The following is a 24,383-nucleotide window of genomic DNA, read 5'->3' as shown; positions in this document are numbered from 1 at the left end:
TCAATCAGCACTATCCCTACCTAGCCCTAACCTTAACCACGAGTAACAACAAACAAAATACAAACAGGTCAAATAACAGGTTATCACACTGTGGGGACATTTTTAGTTTTAGCAAACCAAAAAACGGTCCCCACAATGCCAGAGTAACAGGTTTTTATCACTTTGTTGGGACAGTTGGTCCCCACGACGTAATGTGTATGACCTTGTGTGCCTGTGTGTGTGTCTGCCACAGGCATCGGCTCCCCTAGAACCTGGTGGCACAGAGCACTCACTGGGACAGCGCATGTCAGTGGAGTAACACACGGCTGTGTACCTCTGAAAATAAATATGTAGTGAACAGAAGCAGCAGCATCTGCTGTAATCATCTGGATGCTGTTAGATACAAGCTGTGACCGGTGTGGACCTGAGGCTGCTTCAGCAAAAGGGAAGGAGTCAAAGGTACTTTACAGCCGAATTTAGACAAAAGGTGGGAATTAACTAGAATACACTTCAAATGTTATGCTCATTGAGGAAAACAAAAGCCTCCCATTTCATCTTGATTTTGAATAATAAAAAAAAAGTGTTTAATTCAGAAGTGACAGTGAGCTGATTTTTTTTATTTACGCGCATCATGCAGAATCATGTTGAAATAAGAGCGAGCGGCATGACTAGAGAGAATCATGTGGCCATGAGATGGATCTGACGAAGACGCGGGCATTCAGGGTCTCCTGTTCAACACACAGTCAGATAGAAAGTCCTGCAAGGCCGCTAGGATCCAAGCTCACAGCAGCTATTGCAGAACTTAATCTTCACTGTTTTAACGTACTGTATGTGATCCAACATTTCTGATGCAATTACATCAATTTGGGGAACATATCGGCCTGCTGCACAGGTTGCCATAAATGTAGAACCTTTCACAAAACCATCTGGCATTTAACAGTGAACTTTATAACTCTGTAACTCACCAGGACAGATATTCCTCGTCTAATCGATCCCTTGGCATGCTAATGAGGAAACGGTCCACACTGTGATTAATCTGAATGGGGAGGGCGGTTTCATCAGAGCCATGGGAATCGATTAAATTCTGTGAATCAGCACAGAAGGCGTCACACATGCATCATGGCTGCACCAGCTTCTCCCCTTTGTAGGACGCAGCCATTTGTGCTCCTAGGTCCCTAATTACCTCCCCTCCCACTCCCAGGGAGAGCCACCGCATCACAGCACTTGCCCCGCGGTTTCTGGATCCGAGGTTACAAATTGCATCTATGGGGGGGGGGGGGCGCATTTAAAAAATGACAATAATAAAAACGGCAAATGACCCAGTGGGCCAAATCATCAGCAGGTAAGAACACATGAGGAGACGCTCCTGTGAAAAGGGCGACGGCAACGGAGATCAAAAGGCTCATTCCAAATTAGACACGGTGAGATGGATTAATGAGGGGAAAAAGGAAGAAAGACGAGCAAACTATACAGCAGCAGGAGGTGATAGGTTTGTCCCTTCGCTTACCTGTCCTCCTAACTGCCCTGTCTGCCAAATTAATCCTGCCCCTTTCCTGAGGGAGGAACCACTGGTTTGTTAACATGGGGGTGGTGGTGTGGAAAGTACTACTGGTCTGTCTGGAATAGGGAAATGAGCAATACCTTGATGGTGGGCAGGACCAGATCCATGGCTGCACACTGCCGGGGAGTCAGACTCCGAGCTTCCTCACGGATCACATGCTCCTGCATAAAACGGAAAGAGGAGGACACAGTTATAATGGCCTTTCCAGGCACTGTCAGAGAAAAACTCACAAAATCCCCTTTGACTGAATGGGGACTCTTGGGAACATGACTGCAGCACATTTCACATCTAGTTAAAAAAAAAAAAAATGCCACACTCCATTCTGAAGCACGAACTGGTTCACTTCCTGCAGATAGAGGTCAGACACTGCCAGTGCAGCCCCTAGGAGGGACGACGGGTAGCAGAAAATGGTAAGAAGCTTTTAAATCACAACAAACTGAAAACCCCCAAGCATCAGAAAACTGCAGCAGACATTATACACACACCCAAGAGGTAAATCCACTTCAATTGCCCACCTGTTCCCTTGATTTATTTTAGCAATATTACATACAGTTAAGGGATTTCCCTATGGAAGCCAGTAATGGCTAATGGAAAGTAACTTGTCCAGTACTGTGTGGAAGAATCTTCACAGAGGACAATATAAAGACTGTGAATTGAATTTTCTGGAGTGGAGTCTTGGCTCTGCCATACAGTGGCTCTCTGAGCAATGGCTGCCAGCGCTAACTGTGCTGTAAAGCTGCTACAGGCTGAAAGTGCAGTGCAGCTCTCGGATGTAGGTGGGTCCAAAGGATTCTCGGGGGGTCAGTCTGTGTCTCTCTGACTTACTTTCAAACTATTCATAATTTTTAAATTCTGTGACTAGTTTGCGTTTGCCCAGAGTTTGGGCCTGAGTGTGGTGTGGACCTGTATGTGATTTGGTCTCACCAGATAAAGTGTTTATGCTGTTGAGCACCTCACATAGCACACAAACACTGCACAATACTGAGATAAATGGCCTTTTGTAAATGTTGCAAATTTTCCACTTATCTGTTGGGCCATGGGGTTGGCCTGCGTCTTTGTGTGTGTGTGTGTGTGTGTGTGTGTGTGTGAAGCACTGCTTCTCACAGGTCCCTTTTAGGGTCACACCTCAGGGATCAGTTTTTATTTGGCTGATTTAACGCTTGTCGAAACTGTATCGATGATTCCATTAATCAACAGTCTTTTCCCGTAAGGGGTGTAGATTGGGATGGGCCAGGAGTGCCTGTTATCTTGCCAGCAGGTTCACAAATGGGCTAGCAGGTGTGGCGGGCTATCACAATTTACCTGGACGCTTAAAATCTCCTGTTCCACCTTGAAGCAGTTTGTGCTTTAGTGATAAAAATATCAGTGTTACCTTGTGTTCATGCTTGTGCGCTCTATGGGATTATACCTGTGTGTATAACATTAAATATTCACACACACTCACTATACAGTAGACCTATAAATATTTCATAGCTGCCAGGCTTAGAGAGAACAGCTTCGGCAGCAGACAGTAACTGCGGCTGACGGTGAACTGAAAGTGAGGAACATGTTCGCTGACGAGGAGAGTGAAAGGTGATCTATATGTGAGCAATTAACTATGAGGTCTGGGAAAAAGGCTCCTGTAGATATAGTGGCTGCACGTAAGAGGGCTCGCATCTACTCGTAAAACTTGCCATCCATGAGTTTCCCTTTACAGCTGAAGAGCGCACAGTGGTAAATTCCCTGCTGAGGGACCGGCACCCTAATCAGTACTGAGGCTGAGCAGAAAAGCACTAAATAACATCACAACCAAGCAGGAGTGCCCTGTGGATTGGAGTCGACACCCCAGGTTTAAATGCTCTCGCCTCCGTTATTGAAAACCACATCAACGGTAATTTATTAGGACAATGAAACCCACAGCAGCTTAATTATTTATATGGACAAAGCACAGGAAGAGGAGCTCTTAGCCAACGTCCTGAAAGAGCAGATTGCCAAGAATGTTCAAAGGGCTTTATTCACACCTTTTCGAGATGAGCATTAAAAGATATTAGGTGTTACTTTTTCGATCTGCTGGGGTCCTTGAATAACTGTCCTATTATTCTACAGCAACAACTTTTCAGGGGACCATGACCTTAAAAAATATCAAGGAACCTGCTGTATTAACTACTCTGAAGTTCAGAATATTCCCAGGTACATCTGGTGAAGCCTATTTCAAGGGCTTTGAGGGTACCATAGAAACACTCATTGACTGAAGCCATGCAGGAAGAAAATGGCATTACAAATTTCCGTAATCTGTCCTGGATTATGAAGTTTGTGCATTAATAAATCATCACTCATGCAAGGAACAAGGGATCAAATTAGCTGAATGGATTTTCTGATTGTAAAAACAATACGCATTTGTAATGGGGAGTGCTGTACAACACCTTGCTGTTTTTAGGATGTTTTGAGTATTATGGTCTGCTGAGACAACTAAACATAGCATACAACGTGGCACAAAGCATTCTGTAAAAGCCATTTTGACCAGCCATCTGTAAATTTTGCCCCAGTAATCTCGGTTAGACATATTCTTCATCTCTCAGCAGCTCAGCAAGGGATGCCTATGTAATGTCCTACAGTCAGGTCCCACTGAAGTGAATTAAGGCCTGCTGATGACACAGTTTAACACCCATGCTAAAAGGGATTATTAGTTAATGGAGAGGGATATCTCCAGGGACCTCCTTCTGCTTCGGATAATAGCCCCTCCCACCCTAAGAACATGACCGTCTAGCTTTCCTTCTACTGAGCGTAGAGCCAAATTCTACCTTCAGCTTTGATAGCTGCCCCAAGTCTTTCGCCGCATTGAAGATCATCTGAGCACCTTGCTGTTGAAATAAAGGTTATGTTTGTTATTACATGCATATTAAATGTAGGCTTTTAATTGCACTAATCAGTAATATACATTTTTGCAGTGCGTCAGCATGTATAAGCCATGTCCTGGCAGTATGTGCCAATGTGATTTGGACTTGCAGTGTAAACAGTGTCTAGGCATTGATACAGAATTAACAAGAGGGTTACCGGATATCAGCATTTACAGTTTCTCGCTCAAATGGTGTGAAACACGATCGTTTTAGGTTAGTTCTCATTAACATCTGAAGGGAGGCAGATTAAAGTTCATTCCGGTGACTTACACTCTGATCGGTCAGCGGAGGCAACACAACCTGCCTTTCGATGGTGTTTAGGACGATCTTCCATAGCTCCTTAAGCACTCTCTTCAAAACTGTCTTCTCGCAGATTTTTGCAAACAGCATCAGGCTGTAGAGGAGGAGAAACCTTCAATACAGCACAGCTGGTATAAATCCGGCATTATGCAAAGTCAGAAAATGTACTGTAAGTCAGAATAGCTAAGTACTGCAGAACGTCTTCCTGATCCTTTAAAAATGAAAAATGGCCTTATGTAATGTGTTAAAAAAATACACTGATATGTGAATTAAGTGTCACAGCTTCTCATTTGAATCTTAGTGAACTGTAAAACCAAGTTTTAGTGGTGAAAAGGAGCTTTGAACTGCAATGATTTAGCATATAATTAAGAGAATTCTCCATAATTCTCAAACTGCCCTTAATCTTGAGTCACTCTGTGTCAGTGAGCAGATATAAAAACTCAAGACTGAACATTATATTTCAGGGTATTTACAATGGACAATGTAGCCGGAATTATTAAACTGCAGAACTTTGATTAGGTCTCCTGTTCTCTAGTTCAATATATATACTTCTAATGGTGTCATATGGAAAAACACAACTTTTGGTATGTCAGTTTGGTGAGTTATCAGTTTTTCCTTACATGTAATAGTCTTTCTTGTTAAAAAATAGTCTCTCTCTGTGGGTAGCTAAATGCATCCCCAGCCACTAGGGAGGAGGTAATGTGAAAGCTGCAGAAATCTCCTACTTCTTATCCAGTAGCTCCATGAGCGGACGGAGCACGATTTCAGCATCCATGGCAGCGCTGCTCTTCTTGGCTGCTCCGTCCCCCTTCATCTGCAGCAGCTCCTGGCTCATCTGTTTGACGCAGTCCTCAATTACAGGCTTGAAGCTGGGGGGAGAGTCATACGTCGTGTTTAGCCGTAACTTGTAAGGAGAAATTAAGTATTTATAACTCATTATTTTATTCATAAGGGTGTTACTTCAGACATATATTTGCAACATTACTAGTTCTAACAGATTTCCGATTGGACTGCTGACTAAGTGCAAAAAAAATGCAGTCAGTTATGAGATCCAGTGCCTTCTTGGAAAAAGTCTTGCCTCTATGAGGGATTTGCTTGAAATGCATGGAGACTTTATTGATCCAAGTGTTTTTTTTTTTTTGGGGGGGGGGGGGGGCAGGGGGTCCTACCTGGAGCCAAACACTCCACTTAGCTCATCCAGGACAGTGTTGAGCTTATTCTGAAGCTCCTTCAGAAGGTCACCTGCCTCAGCATCCAGCTACAAACAAAGAAAACAGCTCTGACTGAAATAACAAATTAGGTGAAGTTTTACCTTTAAAATACAGGAGTGGGGGAATAGCGTTAGATAGGAATTTCATACATCCTGATCGCACTTCTGCTGTGCTCAGGCACCCGGGCTGGTGAAAAGGCCAGGAGTGTGTTCATGGCTCAAAGCTTTCCCATTAGCGGACTCTGCGGTGTCAAATGCAGGATCAAAGTAAGCAGGCTGAACAGTTTGGGTTTATCTATACTGGTAATTACAATTACAGCCACCATTCACGCAGGTAGCTGCTAATTATGGCCTGATTAGGGATCATCTAGGGACTGTGTTTTGGGCCACAGCTATGTGCACTACTGACAGAGGGAAGAGCTCCACCTGAAGATGGAGCAGGGCACGGACAGTAAGACGCACTAATCTGTGGAGGTGCTGTGCTCCCCTCTGCAGACAGACCTCCTACATCCAGTTTCACTCATTGGCCCAGTTCGTTTCTATATAGCACCTTCCACTTCACTACCCCCAAAGCACTTAAAAATTTCATGACAAGAAGAGAATTGCAAGCTGATTTAATAGCATTTAATATTGGTCAGGAATACAACATCTAAGTGGGAGGAATGGCCAGAAAACCATGAAGGAGAGGGATCCCTATGGCAGTTCTACGGGAAAAAATCGGTAAGCCTCCCCCCCATTTGATGAAGACCCTACATAAAAATGAGTAAGCTGCTGAGCAATGCTGTAGGAATACTATTTGTTTCAGTGTAGAATTTGGATCCATCATGAGGTCTAGAACGCTATTTGTATTTTAAAAGGTCATCTTCCTCCACGCACTATAAGGATTTTTTTCATTTGTCTCATCTATTTTTTAGACAGGATATGGTGTGACACACAAGTTAAGCCTTTATTGCACAGTGAACTTGATGTATCGGGGCCATTTAGAGAAACACTGTATCAAAGCAGTACAGAACCGCAATCGCAAAGAGGTATGTACAGCAGTAAGAACACTGTTCTTCACTTGGTCAATCTCTTAATTTTTTTGTTTTATTAAGATACGGACCCGTGATATCCTGGCTGTCAGCTGTGCTGAGCCTGATTACCTGGGTTAGAGGGGGGTGGATTTCAGCCTAAAAGCGGCTGATGAGAAGCTGTCAGGATGGCCTCTTGTGCCTCTTGCCACTCTGCACGTGTAACATCGCTGCCCATTAAGAGATGGGGGTGGAGACGCTGCCACAGCCTCCAGTCAGGTACAAGAGGTGAAACACTAGAGCACAAGGGTGCAACGCTGCTTCTGCAGACGACTGCTGTTGTCTGTGGACTGCTGGGAAATGCAGTGCCGACGTGGCGAGCATGCTATCACTGCTAGCACTCCGTAAGACGGACACCAGATGGTGATGTGCCCTGCAGTAACAGGGACCATTAAAAGACGATAGTGTTTGTATATGTTTGAAGACACCAGGGAAAATAAAGTCCTTACACTCCATTCACACAAAGCAAAAACTATACAAAGATTCTGGCTAATATCTGGCCATAGGATACATCAAACTATTCAGCGAGATTTTTCAGAAAGATTAACACATTGTTGACATTCATCTGAATTCAGTCTTCCTTTTCCTTCTTAAGTCGTGCATATAAAAGTAATTAATATGATACATTAATATGATAATGTGGTTCTTATAATAAATCAGGGTTTCTCAGTGGTCTGATGTAAAATAAAGGCTCGACATTAATAATGAATATATCTGAAGCTTAAGGGGATGAGTGTAATTAATGAAACATAAATTATTTGAGAAGCTGGCTCCAGGTTAAGACACATGTAATGAGGTATGGGTTAAAAACAGGAATTATCATTAACTCGATGAAACATGTTTCAATTAGAACATAAACGGGTGCGAGCTGGAAGACAGTGTTCTGTCCGCAGATAATTACACAAAGAAAAAGCGGGGCGGAGCTTCCTTAGAGGAAGCCTCTCCTGAAAGTGAAGGCGGTTAGAGTGCACTGTCAGAATTTGGAATAACCTTCGGAGTATCGATCCATGGGTTGCGAGCTGCATAAACTGAGACACGAGCACAGATATTAAAATATTAAAAGGAAACAAAAAAAACTTCACGCATGTAATTTACTGCATGTTTCCTCACCTTTGCTAAACGTGACCATCCCAAAGGATATTAACTACTAGCTACGGAAGTCAAGCCTACATGTCTGACCTTCTTTATATTATTTATCATTTTACTTCAGACTTCACAGTGAACACAAGATAGCAGAAGAGCCTCCTGCCTTAAGACCCCTTGGTGATTGTGTTGGCTTTTATGAGCCTTGAGATGGCATGCAATCACACTGACTCCAGCCTGTACTGAATATTAAAACAGCCGCAAATCAGGCTGTACATCAAAGAATACCATGTGACCTAGTACTGGGCTGTGAAAAGGCTCTAGAGAGACACAAGGAATGTGGGAATCTCTTGGAGACCAAACAAAACACCATATTGTCAGACATTGTGCTGTGCTGAGCATGCGAAAGCAGCGGTGTTCACTGTATGATTTGAAAGTGTAGATTGTCTGGGGCACCTGAGAATAATTCCTCTACACCACCAGCTTCCTGACTTTGGTGATTGACAGTTGCCGGGACTCAAAATGATATGTCTCAAATATCTAACACCTGAATTCACAGGAATGTGAAACTTTTGTGTACTGCACTTGTAGCTGGACATTCAGAAATGCAACGTGACAAATGACGACTGGTTATTTTATTATGACTGAAACACTATGGTCTTCATAATGCACCAACCAGTTTGAAATAGCTAAAAGATAGAGGGATTGAAGTATCAAATTTAAATCTTATTTACTTCCGGGATTAACTGGCGACCTTTAGGTTACGAGTCTGTACTTAACCACTACGCCACCTGCACATATTATACAACAGAAGGGAATACTTGTTCTTCATTCATCCCATGGGGAAATTAGGGTGTTTTTACATTTTGTGTCCCATGAGAGAACGATATGTGTAAATATGCAGTGTAAGTAAGTTTTGAGGTGCTAGAGCGCAGGGTCAGTCAGCATCCAGCAGCTTTTGGATATAATTATTCTGCCTGCTATGGGATTTGAACTACCAACCTTTTGGGTGAAGACACTGCCCTCTGTCCCACTGATTCAATAACAGTACTGCGGAGAGCTTGTAGAGGTGGGCTGGGATGTGAGGACACTGACCTGTTTTCCACCCATGGCCTCGAACATCTTCTCCAGCTGCACGCGGAGCTGCTGGATGTTGTTGAGGAGGATGCAAGGCTGTCGGAAAGAGTGTACGAAAGGCGGGATTTAGGGTGATTCACAGCCACATGCCATGCTACATTTATAACACACTCGTGGGCAGATTTAAGCTTACAGACACGGCTCTAATCTGCAACAAAATCCTACATCTGCTTTCTTTCACAACCTGTGATGGTGCAAACACATCTGAAGAGTGATTTGCTACAGTTTGGATGAAGCTTTAAATTTTTTACAATAAAAAACAGCTGCAAATATAGAGGCATTACATAATAAGAGCTACAGGTAGAATGTTAGCTTTCTGCTAAGTTATGTAACCTTGTCATGCATGATGAGTCCCAGATTCTCACGCTCAGGTCTGAATTGGGACAGAGACACCCGACGTGTGTATCCTTACCACTTTCTCCCTGCTCAAATGTGAGCTGAAGTCCTTGGAGATTATTGCAGCATACTCTAGCAGAACTTTATTAATAGTCTGTAAAAGAGGGGAAAAAGTCCAACCGCAAGAAGCAAATACTTATCATTATCAATTCCAAAGCACTTACTGCATCACAATGCAACAAAATATTCATTGTGTACACTAATATAATCATAACACATTATATAACATTCATAACATAAAAGCTAGTTTAAACCTACAAACAGAACTAGATAAAAACGAAAATTAACCCTTATATAACTCTAGAAAAAAATCATTTAAAATGGAAAATATATTTGTTCAAAAAACATACAGTACAGACACTCCTCACTTAAAAACCAAGTTCCATTCCGATGGAAAAAGTCGTTAATCGAATTGGTCAATAAGTGAGGAGCCGCCCCTTACCGATGTTTGAAACATACTGTACTGGTAGTGGCTTTGTGTCAACCATCGTTAGATATTGTTTTAATGTCACCTTTTCACCATTTTTAACGTTTAGTATATTTATAAATGTTTATACAGTAGTGTACTGAATTTTGTAATAAACAGTGTGCTACTCCTTTTTATTTTTTATATTTAAACTAATAATTTAACTTCTATTTCTAGTTTTTTATTGCTAGGTTCTGAATCTCAAAAATATCCTGGTCACTCTGCTATGCTCTCAACCAGCAGTGAGGAACCCCCAGGGTGTACGTGCCCTGATGTTTGCCTTGGGGCCTTTTACACTGAATGACTTCAACAAGAAAAAGGGGAAATTTAAAAACAAGGAAAATGAATCTGAGACTCACCCAACCCGGTGGGTAATTAGAAGTGTTGTGGATGGTTGAGCCATGCCAATTGTGTATGATGTTATAGACAGTGAGCAAAAACCGCAGCTCCCTATACTGACATTTGTCCGGAACGAAATGAAACGGACCCAACTGGAAAATTTGTCTGCTGTGACTATAAATAAGTCAGCATTACTGAGAAAGTCCATGTGACCTTTTAGAGTTAATTATAAAATGTCACAGCAACGCAGTAGCAGTCGTCCCTCAGAAGAAGTTGCGGGTATATCACTGTCCTGTCCCTCTATCGTTTCCTTAGCTGGAAATCCGCTCTCTGGCCGCAGGGTAGGCTCCAAGCCCACCAGCCTCACCTTGGCAAATCGACACATAAAGTGGCCAAGGGCCTGGGGATTGGGACACTCCAGCTTCCTGATGATCTCAAAGCTCTGGTTGAGTTGTGCGAAGACGTCCACCACAGAGCAGGAGAAGAGGGCATGATCAGAGGTCTGCTGGAACTGCAGTGGAGGAGGCCGGAGGGGAACCAGAGAGAAAATCCAGCGGGAACCCTGGTGTAAACTATTTCCTTCATCTCAGGACACAAAAAGTTTTTTTATTTTTTATATATATATATATATATAAACGGTATGACACTGGAATTTGCACTTAACCGGATTTAACTCTGACAAATGCTTATTAATGATCTTAATGTATAGCAGAACATTACAAGCTGAAGAAAACTCCTTAAGATGGTGGCAACAATCCTTGAGATTTGTTTTTCCTAGTCTGGGTTGTGAGGTCAACAGAAGATTCCTTTTTAACTCCGCAAACTGTATTTTGTGTTGATGTGCCTTAAATTCCCAGGAGTTCAAAAGAGTTCTTCATATATTGAAGGAAATCCTTTATTTAACAGGAAACCAATATTTTCCACCTATGACACTACATCATCTGTAAGTTTTACTTACACCGTCCTTTTTGTCTCTTTCCAAAGCGCCGTTCAGGAAGTCCATGGAAACATCTTCATTCTCATCTAACCACTGAATGACAAAGGGTTCAAACCACCTGCAAGGAGCGAAGATAAAGACCTCACATCAGAGCAGAAGGTGGTCTTCCTACATGGGACATGGGACACCATGTATGGCACCTGTATCCTTAGTGGGATTTTGTGGACTTGCAGGAAAGTTACAGCATGTTGTAGAGAGATCTGAGCAGGAAGGGAGGCCTTCTCTTCCCTAACGAGGTGACACGTCAGGTGATGGTGTCTACACACAGCGTAACACCTTTTCAGCGAGGATGCAACTGGGAGCCCGTCCCCGAGGAAAGCGGAATTTAAAAATTCATTGCTGCCGGAGAAACAGCGTGACTGCAGTGGTGGAATTATGGGGGAATCCATTCCCCGGGAATGCTTATTAACTACAAAATGTATTTCTCGTAAAAGGAGCAAAGAAATCAAGTTACACATATACCTGCTCATGAAAAAGGCACAAAATATATCCATTTTGAATTATTTCTTAAAGTATTCAAGCATTGATTTTCCTGCTTTACAGAGAGCCAGAATATTATATAGCACATAACTCCTTCGAAGGGTAGCAATAAATCTTACCATAGAAAAAGGACGACTTCTAAATTATTCCCTGATAAATATGCAGAAGCGTATGACAGAGACATCCAATTAAAACCGTTCACTCCACCACGCAAACAGAAGCAGAGGAGAGGCAGGGAGATGGCAGGGAGAAAAAGGAGACTGGAGACAGGGGGGCATCAGGGAGATGGGGGGAAAGAAGCAGGAGAAGCCAGGGAGCAGTAGGAAGATGGTGGGGAGAAGCAGGAGATGGGAGAGAGGAGCATCAGGAAGATGGGAGAGAATCAGGAGAAGCAAGCAGCAGGACTATGATGAGAAGAACCAGGAGAAGGCGGAGAGCAGTAGGAAAAATCAGAGAGAATCCGGAGAGGCAGAGGAGTAGTAGGAAGATGGTGGAGAGAAGCAGAGGACGGGAGATTGTGGGGAGAAGCAGGAGTAGCAGAGGAGTAGTAGGAAGATGGTGGAGAGAAGCAGAGGACGGGAGATTGTGGGGAGAAGCAGGAGTAGCAGAGGAGTAGTAGGAAGATGGTGGGGAGAAGCAGAGGACGGGAGATTGTGAGGAGAAGCAGGAGTAGCAGAGGAGTAGCAGGAAGATGGCGGGGAGAAGCAGGGGAGGGAGAGAATGGCCGGAAGATGTTATGATTAGAAGAGCAGGTACTGAGAGAGGGCATCATCTGTCTCATTGTACCTCTTTGCAAATTATGACCTGTAATACAAAGAGGGATTACTTATCCTTCAGAAAAACATCTCATGAAAAACCAGGGAAGGAGGGTCAAATGGTGACCGTATTGGGAACACAGGTTGCTTTTCATTTCCATGTTCAGTGGCAGAAGGACCTGTTTGGCCTAAGTCAAAGAGCACAACAGTGGGATACCTACAGAGAATACTCCGGAATGGTGTCCTTGAATGCAGCCAGGTCCCGGACATACTCATTATGAAACCATTTCACTTTGAAGTGCAGATTCATGTATTCAGTGCTCTTACAAAGACGGTGTTTCTCATGTTCTGTAAGTATAGAAGAGCAACACAAAAAGCAAAGTCAGCACAAACATTTGTGAATGAGCAGCTTTTGCCCCCCCAACCAACCAGGTGATATCATTAACATATCAGCCAAACAAACGGAGGGAGCTGGTACCTTAATACAATAAGAATTGCTACAGTAGTACAGTAAATACATAATGTAATACAGAAACAAGTGTCTTGATCACAGACTGCGGTCTGTCACTCTTTCAGCTTTCCCACTTCAAGACATTTTTATCCTTAGAAAAATTTCAATCGAGTAAGACAGCTGGACATCATTAATAGAAAAATTTGCATTCAGCTGTGATACAGAAACAGCTCATAAATAAAACTAAGGAAAATAGTCTCTGGATATAAAAGACAATGGTAATAAGGACAGACTGAAGCTGAACCATGTGGATTTAGATTTTAACAACAGATTTTATCAGCTGTTCATTTATTATCTGCTCAGAAGCGCAACAAAGAGAGAGAGGACACGCCAGACAGACAGCCTTAACATTAAAGGTTAAGGGATTGTCAGAGAGCAGCACAGCAGCTCAGGCAACTTAAGAAAAACTGGATTGGCATTGCTGGTTGGCGCACCAAATGCAAGGTGGATTACATACACGATGAAAGACAAACTGGATAAAGGGTGTACCTCACTGTCTGACCAGGAGAGCCATGCTAACTCCAGGGCATGCTGAACATCCTTTGGGAAGCCAAGCACACGGGCCCAGCCCCTGATTTTATCGTGCGTATTCACTACAAATGGAAGGGCTGAACATTACTCTTAGCTCCAAGGGCACAGAATACCAACCCATCAAAAAAGAGGCCTGTTATTGAAAAAGGGAAATTCACTTCATAAAAGGTCAATTCTTCTCAACTATAGAACAGACCAAAATAAATCTTCTCCGTTGGCTGGATTAAGCTACACACTTACACAAACGCACAGGCACACATACTGTATGCACACGCACACACGCACACACACACACTTCATTCACCAAAGCCCTGTATAACTATACTTAATGTCCTGGAGGCAGAGAAGCACTTTTAACAAACTATTGTAATTGAAAAAAACCTGTGGATGTGAAGAATATTTATGAACAACACAATCCAACAGCAAGAAATACAGGAAATGGAAACAGCTGAGATAAAGGACCTAGGAAATAAAAAAGCCTGCAAAAATACTTAATTACAAATGTTTTCCTAAAGATAATCCATGCACAGTGCATCTCCATACATGTTGACCAATCAGATGGTGATGTTGGTTTAGTCACACTTTTGCCCTACTAGAAAGCAGGGCCATGTTAGCATGGATACAGCTTGGATAATTTACAATGGAAAAGCATCTCCTTAGCATACAGTTTGGTTCTTGGTGGCAAAGAGCCATAAGAGCACCATGCTCCATAGAGAAAACCACAATCTCTTGATCAAATCAAGCCTGAACCTCAAAACTAGCGACAAAAAGGATGGATTCGTTGTCACAACAATGAACAAGACTTTGGAAAGAGTTCCTGGACCTGCAGAATGGCTGTCAGGAGCCAAGATCGACGTAATGCCTCTGAATAATAATACCAAATATAATCTAAAGGTGCTGAAAAGGTAATCGAACCTAACTTAGATCAATGAGTGAATTGTGGCAATTCGAGCTCAAATTTGAGGAAGGTGGTTTCCTAAAATTAAGATCTTGTTTCACAGCTGAAATGGTTCAGCTCAGCACATCTTTCAGTAGAGGTTTGGTATTTCCAGTCTGTCTCACATCTTAGACCGCAGAAAGGCAATGCCACTCTACTTGTAAATATACAGTCGACCCTTCTGCTTCGCGACGTTCACCATCGTGGTTTGAATATAATGCAGGGAAGGCATAAGAAATTAAATAGGAATTTTTTGGGAGTGTTTTGAAAACCACAGACGACACGCAAAGGCCAGCAGACAAGGCAAGAAAAGTTTAATAATTGCATAAAATATACATACAGTGTTGGTTTGGAGGACGCCGAACGTGTTTACGGCAGCCTCTCACGGGATATCTCGTGTTTGTATCTCATGTTACTCGTATTTTTTTATTTTTTTTTTTTACTTCGCTCTGCTTACCAAGGGGACCAAAGTATTTTATTGGGGGGGGGGGGGTGTGCCCCACCATGTGGAAGGGTCGACTGTAATAATGCCACTTTTTATCTTTTTCTGTTATGCTTCCTGCTCTTTAAGCCCCCTTTAGGAATTCAGAACACAAACATTAATCTTAAAGACACTAGCACATTTACAGAGTACTCCATTCTAAGTAGGGGAGACAGCGAGAGTATTAACACCACCTTCTCTAGAAGGGAGCATCATTAAATATTTAGGTGTCAGAAACTATATTTCAGCCAGCTGTAACCTGCCACTCATTCCATTTTCGCCGTCTGACAAATGTTTTTATTCAGGGTGTAACTACTTGTCAAGATTCTGGTCAACAGCCCCCCGGGCTTAGGGTTAGGGGGTTACAGTTTGTGAAGAAAACAATGAATATATTTACAGAGGGAAAGCGTATTTGTTTATTTAGTGAAAGCATAAATCTTTCTGCATTTTATATTTTGTAGGCACAGTTTCCTTCAGTTTCATTTTGATAGAATATTACATTTTCCCTGGTTGTTATACCAAGACCTTTAGACTAACAGACTATGGAGACCCAGAGGGGATGAGAGAGATGAGAAATCAAGTGGGATGGTGCCACTTTATGAACTAGCTGGCTGGCTGGCACTGGACTGAGCCTTCACTGCCTGGCTTCCATCTGAACCTCACTGGACTGCACTGCAGATAACAGGAACCGATGACCCAAAGCTGTGTTCCACGTCATCCCACAGGGAGCCTGCAGAGAAACCTTCATATCTATTCTTGATTTTTTTTTTTTCTCCTCATATTCTTTCTTTGAACTGCTTGCCAGTGAAGGTTGCTGTTATCTGGTGAAGGAGCAGACAGAGCCCTTTAGACATTGGCAATGTAAACAGGAAGCAAGGCCTCCCGGGTCACGATGGCCCCGAGGTCCAGCAGGACTTCCACTCACACTGTGACCCCTGTCGCCTCTGACGATACTTGTCCTCAGCTTAGAGCAACAAATGCATGAGGGAATTCAGGTGGAACAAACAGTCCCTCCTCCTCTCAACAGGATGCTCTTAACTGCATGCAACAGAATGGCCCAGACATCCTGGGACACCGCAAGGATGCTGTGTCCGAGAGCGCCTTTCTTGTTTAAAAGAAACCCAGGTGGAGCGGAGCGGGGCAAAGCAAGTGGCTGCTTTAAAAAATGGAGGCAGGCCACAGCACTTTACAAGAGCCTGTACTGTTTCCATCTCAATGGATCTTCCGCAGGTCTTTCAGCCTTTCACAGAAGGCTGTGTGTGTGTTACAGAGCAAAGACGTCAGCTTTGGATACTGACATAGACTCCGACATGAATATCTGGTGAGCAACACATAAATTCAGACTATTACAGTCACAATTCTTGATGATAATTTGAAGTTTCTTTAAGACAAACTGATAATAGAAAACTCACTGCCCCACACCCTAGTCTTACCACACTGCATCATTCACCACAAACAACAGAATGACTACATTTTGTTTTACCATAATGCACAGTCCTGCTGGGCTCTTATGTGGTGCCGAGTGCTGATATTTCTCATTAGCAGTGCTGCTTGCATTATTAGTGCACTGTGTATTTCATACAGAAATCATTCCTATTGCTTTTGAAATAGATGCACTTGGGGAATGAAGCCGATTGCTCATGTATAATAAACACCTAATACTGCCGAGGTTTCACAATGCTGTCCAATTTCACAGAGCCTTCTCATTACATAAATATATATGCATGGGGTCTGGCTGGGAGAGATCAGCAGTAATGAAATGAGAGGACCTGTAATTGCTGAGCAACATTTGCATTTGGACGGGTGATGGACACGCGCACAAAAGCAGCCTCCATCCAATAGGGGAGTGTTAAGAAACGTTCACTCCCCTGAACGCAGAGTGAAGACAGCCTGTCAGGCAGCTTCACTAGGAAGTGCGTACGAAAAAAAGGGGGTGTGAGTCCTGGCCGATGCCCTATGCCGCTGCAAACTAACTGTGGGGTAACGCGACACGAACAGAGTAAAAAGTTATTAGATAAATGAGTGTTGTTTGCATTTGTAATTGTTACAGGTAAGGCACATTATTAGCAGTCAGTCCCTGTCATTAGTCATTCCTGAAACATAAATGGTTAACTATTTCAATGACTTTTCCAGACCACTTAAGGTACTAGTACCAACTAAATAAATCTGCATTAATATTCATATTTAACATTAACCCATAATATCATATGCAACTTTGCACATTAGTTTTAGTTTGCCCTAAATCTCACCTGTCTGACTCCATTACTAAAATGAGCACAGAAAGACTGAGAACACCAAGCACTGACATGAAGACTATTTAATAAGAAAAATTGAAGAAACGTTTTGTAAAAACTGCCCAAATACTTTCGAAAGATTTTTTTGCTGACACTGTGCTTTGTGTACAATGTCACATAATTTCCATTAACACAAAATATATGGATTCTCATAAGCATATTTGAAATAGATATTACTATAGATGGAGTTCTCATTAAAAGTCCACACATCCTCGAGATTTAACTCTAAATAAATGTAGCAGAATGTGTTCTCTGGGCATACAAACAGCATAAAAACCATGGGGTACTGTGTGTCTTGTGTGACTTTGACCGAATGCAAGAAAGCTGTTTCTGTGAGTGAAACTGAGAAGAAAAAACCAGACACTGGGCAGAGGAAACAAAAGTGTCAGAATTGCAGTCAAGTCTAATTATCCCACAAGGGCAGGAATAGGAGTCTTATCTGGTGCATATTTAGAAAGCATCAATACAATTACTTTGGGGAAGAACAGAATGTGTCCTTCGAACACTAAAAAGATAAACACGGTTAAACCATGGATGAGACAAGGTTGTATTCGGCTAAGTGTAAAATATCTACAACCCTGAGATATGTTCACCAGCCATGAACTGTCAAGTCAGCCTTCAAAGTTTGGTCTAGCTCCTGCATTCAGGGAGGGAAAACCTCTTATACTAGGATTAGTTTTGGCTATAGCGTAAAGCTGAGATGTCTGCATGCAAATTCTCTTACAGACTGTATAAAGTTCAAAGGGGAATTAATTTACTACCACAGAGCTACAGATCAATGGCATTTGGTGGGATTTTATTATTTAAAAAAAAACCCTCCAAAATGCAAAACAGAAAATGCTCCCAAACCAGTGCTGAGCTATTACTCTGCCTCTGACCATCACTGGTCAGACACTTATAACCACTAGTGTAAAAGGACATTTAGTAGAACAATATATATTATTGTGTTATCAGCTAACTGTTATATCACCCATTTATGAGCATTTAGGAATTTTGCTCAAGAGAACAGCAGTAATGTCCTTCCCAAAACTCACTCTCACATACAGATTAGGTATCTATATTTTTTGGGGACCATCCATTGATTTCTATGGGCATAACCCTAGTCCAAACCATGACAGCCTTAACCCCTATGTAGGCCTGCATGATATGAGGAATATCTGTGACGTGCAATAACATTGTTCAATACTGAGATGGTGATATGACTTGCAATAAACATATTTAAACATAAAGAATTTTTAAAACATATTCAAATACAGGCATCACAAAAGCCCACTGTAGGTTATGGATAACAGGATTTAGACTTAAACATTTCATAAGCATGTTTCTTATGTCAAATTGTTTTCCTGTCAAACCCACAAAGTGGCAGTACTGTGGACGTCAACAGTAGGTGATGGGGGGGGGGGGGGCGCTCTGTGTCATGCCTGGAGAGATTCTGGGGGACAAAATAGAAGCTAACTCCCCCTTTGAGACTTTGAGATTAATCCATTTTCATAATCGGTCCATTTTTATTCCATTGGCATGAGCTCATATGAGGTCGCTCTTGGGACATGGCAATAAAGTGATTATAAGGTGTCTTTTATGAGATTTAATCCGTGAATTAAACAGTGCTGAAATGTAAAGCTGAACAACAGCGAGCTGGGCACTGTAAAATACGTTTCATATCCACTCTAGAAAATTTCAATACATAGCCCATAATGATCTCTCCCCTGTGACTGGAAATGAGTGTTGAATTGTGGGAAAAGTCACAATGAATGTCCTTCTTAAATTTATAAGCCTCACTACGGGTGGAAAATGGATGCATTTATACAGACTGGGTGTGCAGAATGCTTTGGAAGTTTGGAATATTCCTGCTGGATGTGACAGAGATGCTAACTACCCAGCTAGAACTAAAAACACACAAATCGCAAGCTTCACTGTGGTCTGCATCCTGACCTACACTCTCATCACTCAAATCTGGTCCATGCAAGTGAGCACAAGATTCAATTACTGATCTGCATTCAGATCACGACGATGTTTGGCTACACAAAACACATAATTCATTACAAACCAATAGAGTGTCTATGTGGCAGGGGGGTAAAAGCTACGCAGAAACAACAGTCTTCATTAACTCACTGCACTGAGATAAAAAAAAATCAGAGGCTGTTAAAAACAATCGGAACGCAACTGTGAATCAGGAGAGTTTTTTCCTGAACAAGTGGATACTGCTGAAATGTACAATCAAGCTAATGTGTTCCTTAGAAGCATGAACGCTGTTCTGCATTTCACTGGCTTATCGACTTTTATTGGCTTATATTGTGGAGTCTGGATTTGCAAAGAGATGCAGGAAACCTTGCCTTAAAGAGAACAGGTTTTCTGCTAGTTCTTTTGGTTTAGTTGTCTTTCCTGTGTGTGCTTTCTCAGACAATGATCACATGACTATGACATGGTCACATGATGGGGCATACCACCAGAACAGTATAAAGCCTAAAACAAAATAAATGGGTGAGGTGGGACAGAGGGGGTTGCATCCTGATCAACCTGGCATGCTGCTTTGTTAAACTGAAATTTTAAGGCCGGTACTTACAAGGACCACTTACAGGCAGCATCTTGTTTTGGTTCAGTTTCAAACCTCTTCAACGAGGCAGCGCACTTATACCACATATCCTTACAAATTTCATGGTTTGGGGAGCAGGGATTCAAAACAAGCCACAATGATTTCAACAAGCATGCTGAAAGATGGTATTTCACTCTGTGAACTAAGCTGGAATGCAAAGATATTCTACCTTTACTGAAACTGGTCAGAATAACCCTCGCAGTTATTAAAACACGTCATGCAGAACCAACACACCCACAGTGCCTTTTATCAGGCCATCGACTCGGAGCCCCCCCGGCGTAACCTGCCACCTTCCCAGCTTCCCAATTTTGCCAGCAGTTTGAGGGCTGCAGGTTATCTTAGAGGAGATGTGTGGTGATGGCCAGAGCTCGACACCAATCTTTCTCGTCGCAGATGATTGACTCACGGCCCAACTCAGATAAAAGATGCTATACCAGGCATTCTGACAAGCAAATAATTCCGTTACTGTGGAAGCTATGAAGACAGAAATCCAATCACCTGATGTTAGCTATATCCACCCCTATATTTATTTTTTTCGAAGTGAAGGAAGACGAAGCAATGCTTTATAAGTTTACTTAAACTTTTAAAAAATTACGTTCTACATTTTTGCTCCCTCCTAGCTCTGCCAGACAGTCCACATTTTTCCTCGGGAGCTGGGAGGAAGAAAAACATGGGCTATCTGTGGGTCCCTGAGGACTTGATTGGGAAACCCTGTTCCACACTTATTTTTCAGACTTTATTTTCACAAAAGGCCGACTGGCTTGATGAGGACAATCATGTATTGGAGGAATGTGGAATATGGACTAGGGCTTTATTTGGGGGAATTTTCTAATTTGGATGGATGAGTGCATCAAAAAGAGAACAAAAAAAACAAACAAGACTAACTTTGGCACCTCACGGCATGCATTTCAGGTTTAACAGGCAAGCCTTTCACACAAAACACACCAACCTACTGGGACTCCAAAGAGAGGAACAATAGAATGAATGAACACAATGATGGACATCTGACTTGCATGCCTAAATGGGAGACTTAGATTCCTGTTGATCAATAGAATCATAAAGTACAAAACAGCAACACCGCAGGTTAAACATTTATATGACACTGACGGTAAATCAAGACACATAGCACCCTGACTCAGCACTCAGAGATAGCAGAGTGCTGCTTTGGAGCACTGTTCTTCTCCTCACGGGACTACATCACGTTCCTATAAGCCAATGACAAGGCTCATTACAATCATCCACCCTGAACTACAACTGCTTATCTTATTAGGGTTACAATGGCCCAGCGTCTGCCCTCCAGAGAATGTGATGCAAGACGAGGTACACCTTCAATGAGAAGCGAGTCCACTGCAGGAGGAGAAAGCTAGACGACCATGAGGAGAATATATGCAAACTCTGGGTTGGAAGCAGAAGCCCTGAAGAAGTAAATCATCAACACATCCCTCTCACCCATTTTTCCATGCTTAAGAAAATGCAATAAATCTATTTTTATTAAACATACGGGGAGGAATTTTGCCCAGAACCCAATTTGGTTTACTATGTGCTGGATTTCGATTGCTGCAACAAATGTGAAGTATTTCCTCGCGGATTGGGTGTCACACCTCTGATAAACATCTCCTGCATCCCGACACAGCTATGCAATGAAAACGGCAAGAGCGCAGAGACTCACCCTGAGATCCATCTTTGTGGGGCACAGCCTAGCAAGCAAGCATCCGCACAGTGCTCTTCATTAATTGCGCCCCCATGGCAGTGGCGGCCCCCCCCACCCCCACATTCCCCTTGAGGTCTGATATGTGGAAATGTGCAAATGTGTGAAGGATGAAAAACAGCCGAGGGCCTCCGCTAGAGCCGGCTGCATTGATAATGCAGGCAGAAGGCAACTAACAGTGCTGTTTGAAAAGGAGCCTCAGTGTGAACATCCTCCGCTGGCAGAGAAGACACCCCCAAACGGTGACATCAGCCCCGTGTCTACACTATTTACTGATGGCTGTCGCACCACGTTCAGGCCACCGTACCAGTGAGGACGGCAGCCACCTGCTAGGTGTTCCTACAATCTCTTACATTGTTCTTTTCCAATAAGAAAAGAATGAGCAGTGTGGTAACCTCACATCTCTCAGCTTTCAAGCTGAAATACTGCCCTCAACTGTGCGTGTGTGTCTGTGTGTGTGCGAAGCATGTTCTCCAGGTATTCCGGCTTCCCTCCCACCGTCCAAAGCAATGCATGTACAGTATGTGAACTGATCTCCCCAAAATTGTCCTTTGTGCATGCTTTAGTCTGCCTGTGTGTGCACTACATTGGGCGAGCATCCAGTCTAGGGCATTCCATGCCTACAGCTCTGTGGTACCAAGGATAGGCTTAAAGCTTACTGCAATCCTAACCATGGTAAGGTATGGCGCTTTTCCACCGGCATACAGAAACCAAGTCGTACTTGAGCCATACCATGAAGAGAGACCATTTATAGCTCGGTTCCAGCACCCAGCTCCCTTTGGTTTTCCACTGCAGAAGGGTCAACTTGGTAAAGGTGTTGCTGGGTTTGGAGAGTGACAGTGACGTAAAATCGAAAAGACGCTAATTTACTGTTCAAAGAGTGCACAGCATGATTTACTGTATGCTGATTTCCAAGTTAGCAAGTCTTTGAGTATTACCATCTTATGTTAGCATCAAACACAGTTGGCATTTGTTTGCATACATTTACATTACAAATACATTGTGTTCTGCTGGTCTGTAGTACATTTTTAAGTAGGTGGTTGGAAATTTGGAACTTCTGAGTTATTGGGAATGCATCAATGCATCGCAATGAATGCTACTTATGACTGAAGACTAATATATGGAATATGCCACTGGTATCTCCGTGAATTTTGACCAATCAGATGGTGGTGAAGCGACCAGTTTGATTTGGTCATGCTTTCAGCCCTGCTAGTAAGCAGGGGCATGTCAGCGAAGGTATGACTCGAGTACGGCTCGGATAATTCGCAAGGGAAAACCATCAGTTCACAGTATGGCTCAGTTTTTGGTGGCAATGGAAAAGTGACAGTAGGTATGGATGAATGGATTGATGGATAGACAGATAGAAGGAAAGAATAAATAGAAACTGGGTTTCTCACTGCACAAGAAGAGGTGCTAGTGTCTTGGTGCAGCACAACGGCACAGCATAGAGACAGTGTTTTAGACCTGAAAGCTACTGATCCAGTGCAGCACAACGCTGTAGCGTCTAGGAGACCTGCCGACACGGACCAACGAGCTATGGCCTTGTTCTGGCAGAGGCTAAGATCCTCCAGGTAATTAAACTCAACGAGTCCTCGGATTCCAAGACATGAAGGCTGTCAAATCCAGGACTATGAAACGGAGGGCTGTCAGATTGTGTGGATCCATACATATCAGCCCAAACAACCACCCATTTCTAAACTGCTCACCAAGTTAAGGGCTGTTGTCTGGGTAACGTGTGTATAACATAAATAAGCTGAGACACTGACATGTATGAAAGGTAACGTCCAGACTGGTATCTTATACACAGATGTATATAATACATGAGTTTTATATATATAATGCGCATATTAAGTAAAAGCAGCTGTCTGGGATCATGTAGCTGGGTACGGACCAGTGGAATTATACATTTTTGTATTCAGATCAAAGACGGTGAACAAGCTCACATAAATTCTTGTTACACATATCCATATACACACCAGTGAAATCGTGGCACAAGCACAGACTTACAGGTATACACGCATATGTGCAGGTGAGCACATATGTACCGCATTATAATTATTATACTTAAATGGGAGCACAAGCATACACACAGGTAGAATAAATATGCAAAGGGTCTTAAACCTTGTTTCAAACTCTGTCACTCACCTTCCATTGCATACTTCATATCTGTGGCGAAGAGATTCCATGTGATCTCTGCGCTGACCTTCCCCATGTTCAGCTCCTGTGGGAACCTGAGGGTTTAAAGGTGAATGCATGTAAAGGTCAAATCCTGCAAGCCCTCATAAAAAATTAAAAACCTTGAATGTGTCTTAACACACGGACACACTGACCTCAGACTTCATTCACTGGAGATAAGTGGAATATAAGTAAAGCTTACTATAGTGTTTCTATGGCAACAAGTTTGTTCAAGAGTTCGTCAAAAACGATAAACAGCTTCTCTGTGATCATCTTCTCACACGCCATTTCCACCCCACAGGCTTCTCTTAGCTACACAGTGGGGGAACGTTCAACCCCATAATATTGGGCAGGTTTAAATTGAAAGCATGAAAAGGTAATGCAATTAAATTATAAACAAACAAAAAAACTGAAGAAGGTACAAGTAGCACAAAAAAGCATGCCAGCAGGAAGCCTTCTGAGATTTATTTCATGCCTCAGAAAATCAACCTCTTGCAGCACCCT

At 42.6% G+C, this 24,383-nt stretch overlaps 1 protein-coding gene across 3 annotated transcripts in view; it reads right to left on the bottom strand.

Moving 5' to 3' along the window:
* LOC111845002 (protein unc-13 homolog C-like) overlaps window positions 1-24,383 on the bottom strand; it is an 84,578-nt gene that overhangs the window by 12,059 nt on the left and 48,136 nt on the right. For all 3 annotated transcript variants that reach the window (XM_072717967.1, XM_072717969.1, XM_072717968.1), the window contains 11 exons: window positions 23,850-23,935; window positions 12,871-12,997; window positions 11,376-11,472; window positions 10,785-10,928; window positions 9,629-9,706; window positions 9,175-9,252; window positions 5,886-5,974; window positions 5,442-5,585; window positions 4,687-4,810; window positions 4,321-4,380; window positions 1,621-1,701 (listed from right to left, as the gene is read on the bottom strand). In XM_072717967.1, the coding sequence (XP_072574068.1) occupies window positions 1,621-1,701; window positions 4,321-4,380; window positions 4,687-4,810; window positions 5,442-5,585; window positions 5,886-5,974; window positions 9,175-9,252; window positions 9,629-9,706; window positions 10,785-10,928; window positions 11,376-11,472; window positions 12,871-12,997; window positions 23,850-23,935 (1,108 nt within the window). The remainder of the gene's footprint in view (window positions 1-1,620; window positions 1,702-4,320; window positions 4,381-4,686; window positions 4,811-5,441; window positions 5,586-5,885; window positions 5,975-9,174; window positions 9,253-9,628; window positions 9,707-10,784; window positions 10,929-11,375; window positions 11,473-12,870; window positions 12,998-23,849; window positions 23,936-24,383) is intronic.

This window comes from Paramormyrops kingsleyae, chromosome 11 (genome assembly GCF_048594095.1).
Source record: "Paramormyrops kingsleyae isolate MSU_618 chromosome 11, PKINGS_0.4, whole genome shotgun sequence".
Classification (NCBI taxonomy): Eukaryota; Metazoa; Chordata; class Actinopteri; order Osteoglossiformes; family Mormyridae; genus Paramormyrops; species Paramormyrops kingsleyae.
The sequence above is the reverse complement of the archived record's forward strand: the minus strand, read 5'-3'. Positions and strand labels throughout refer to the sequence as shown.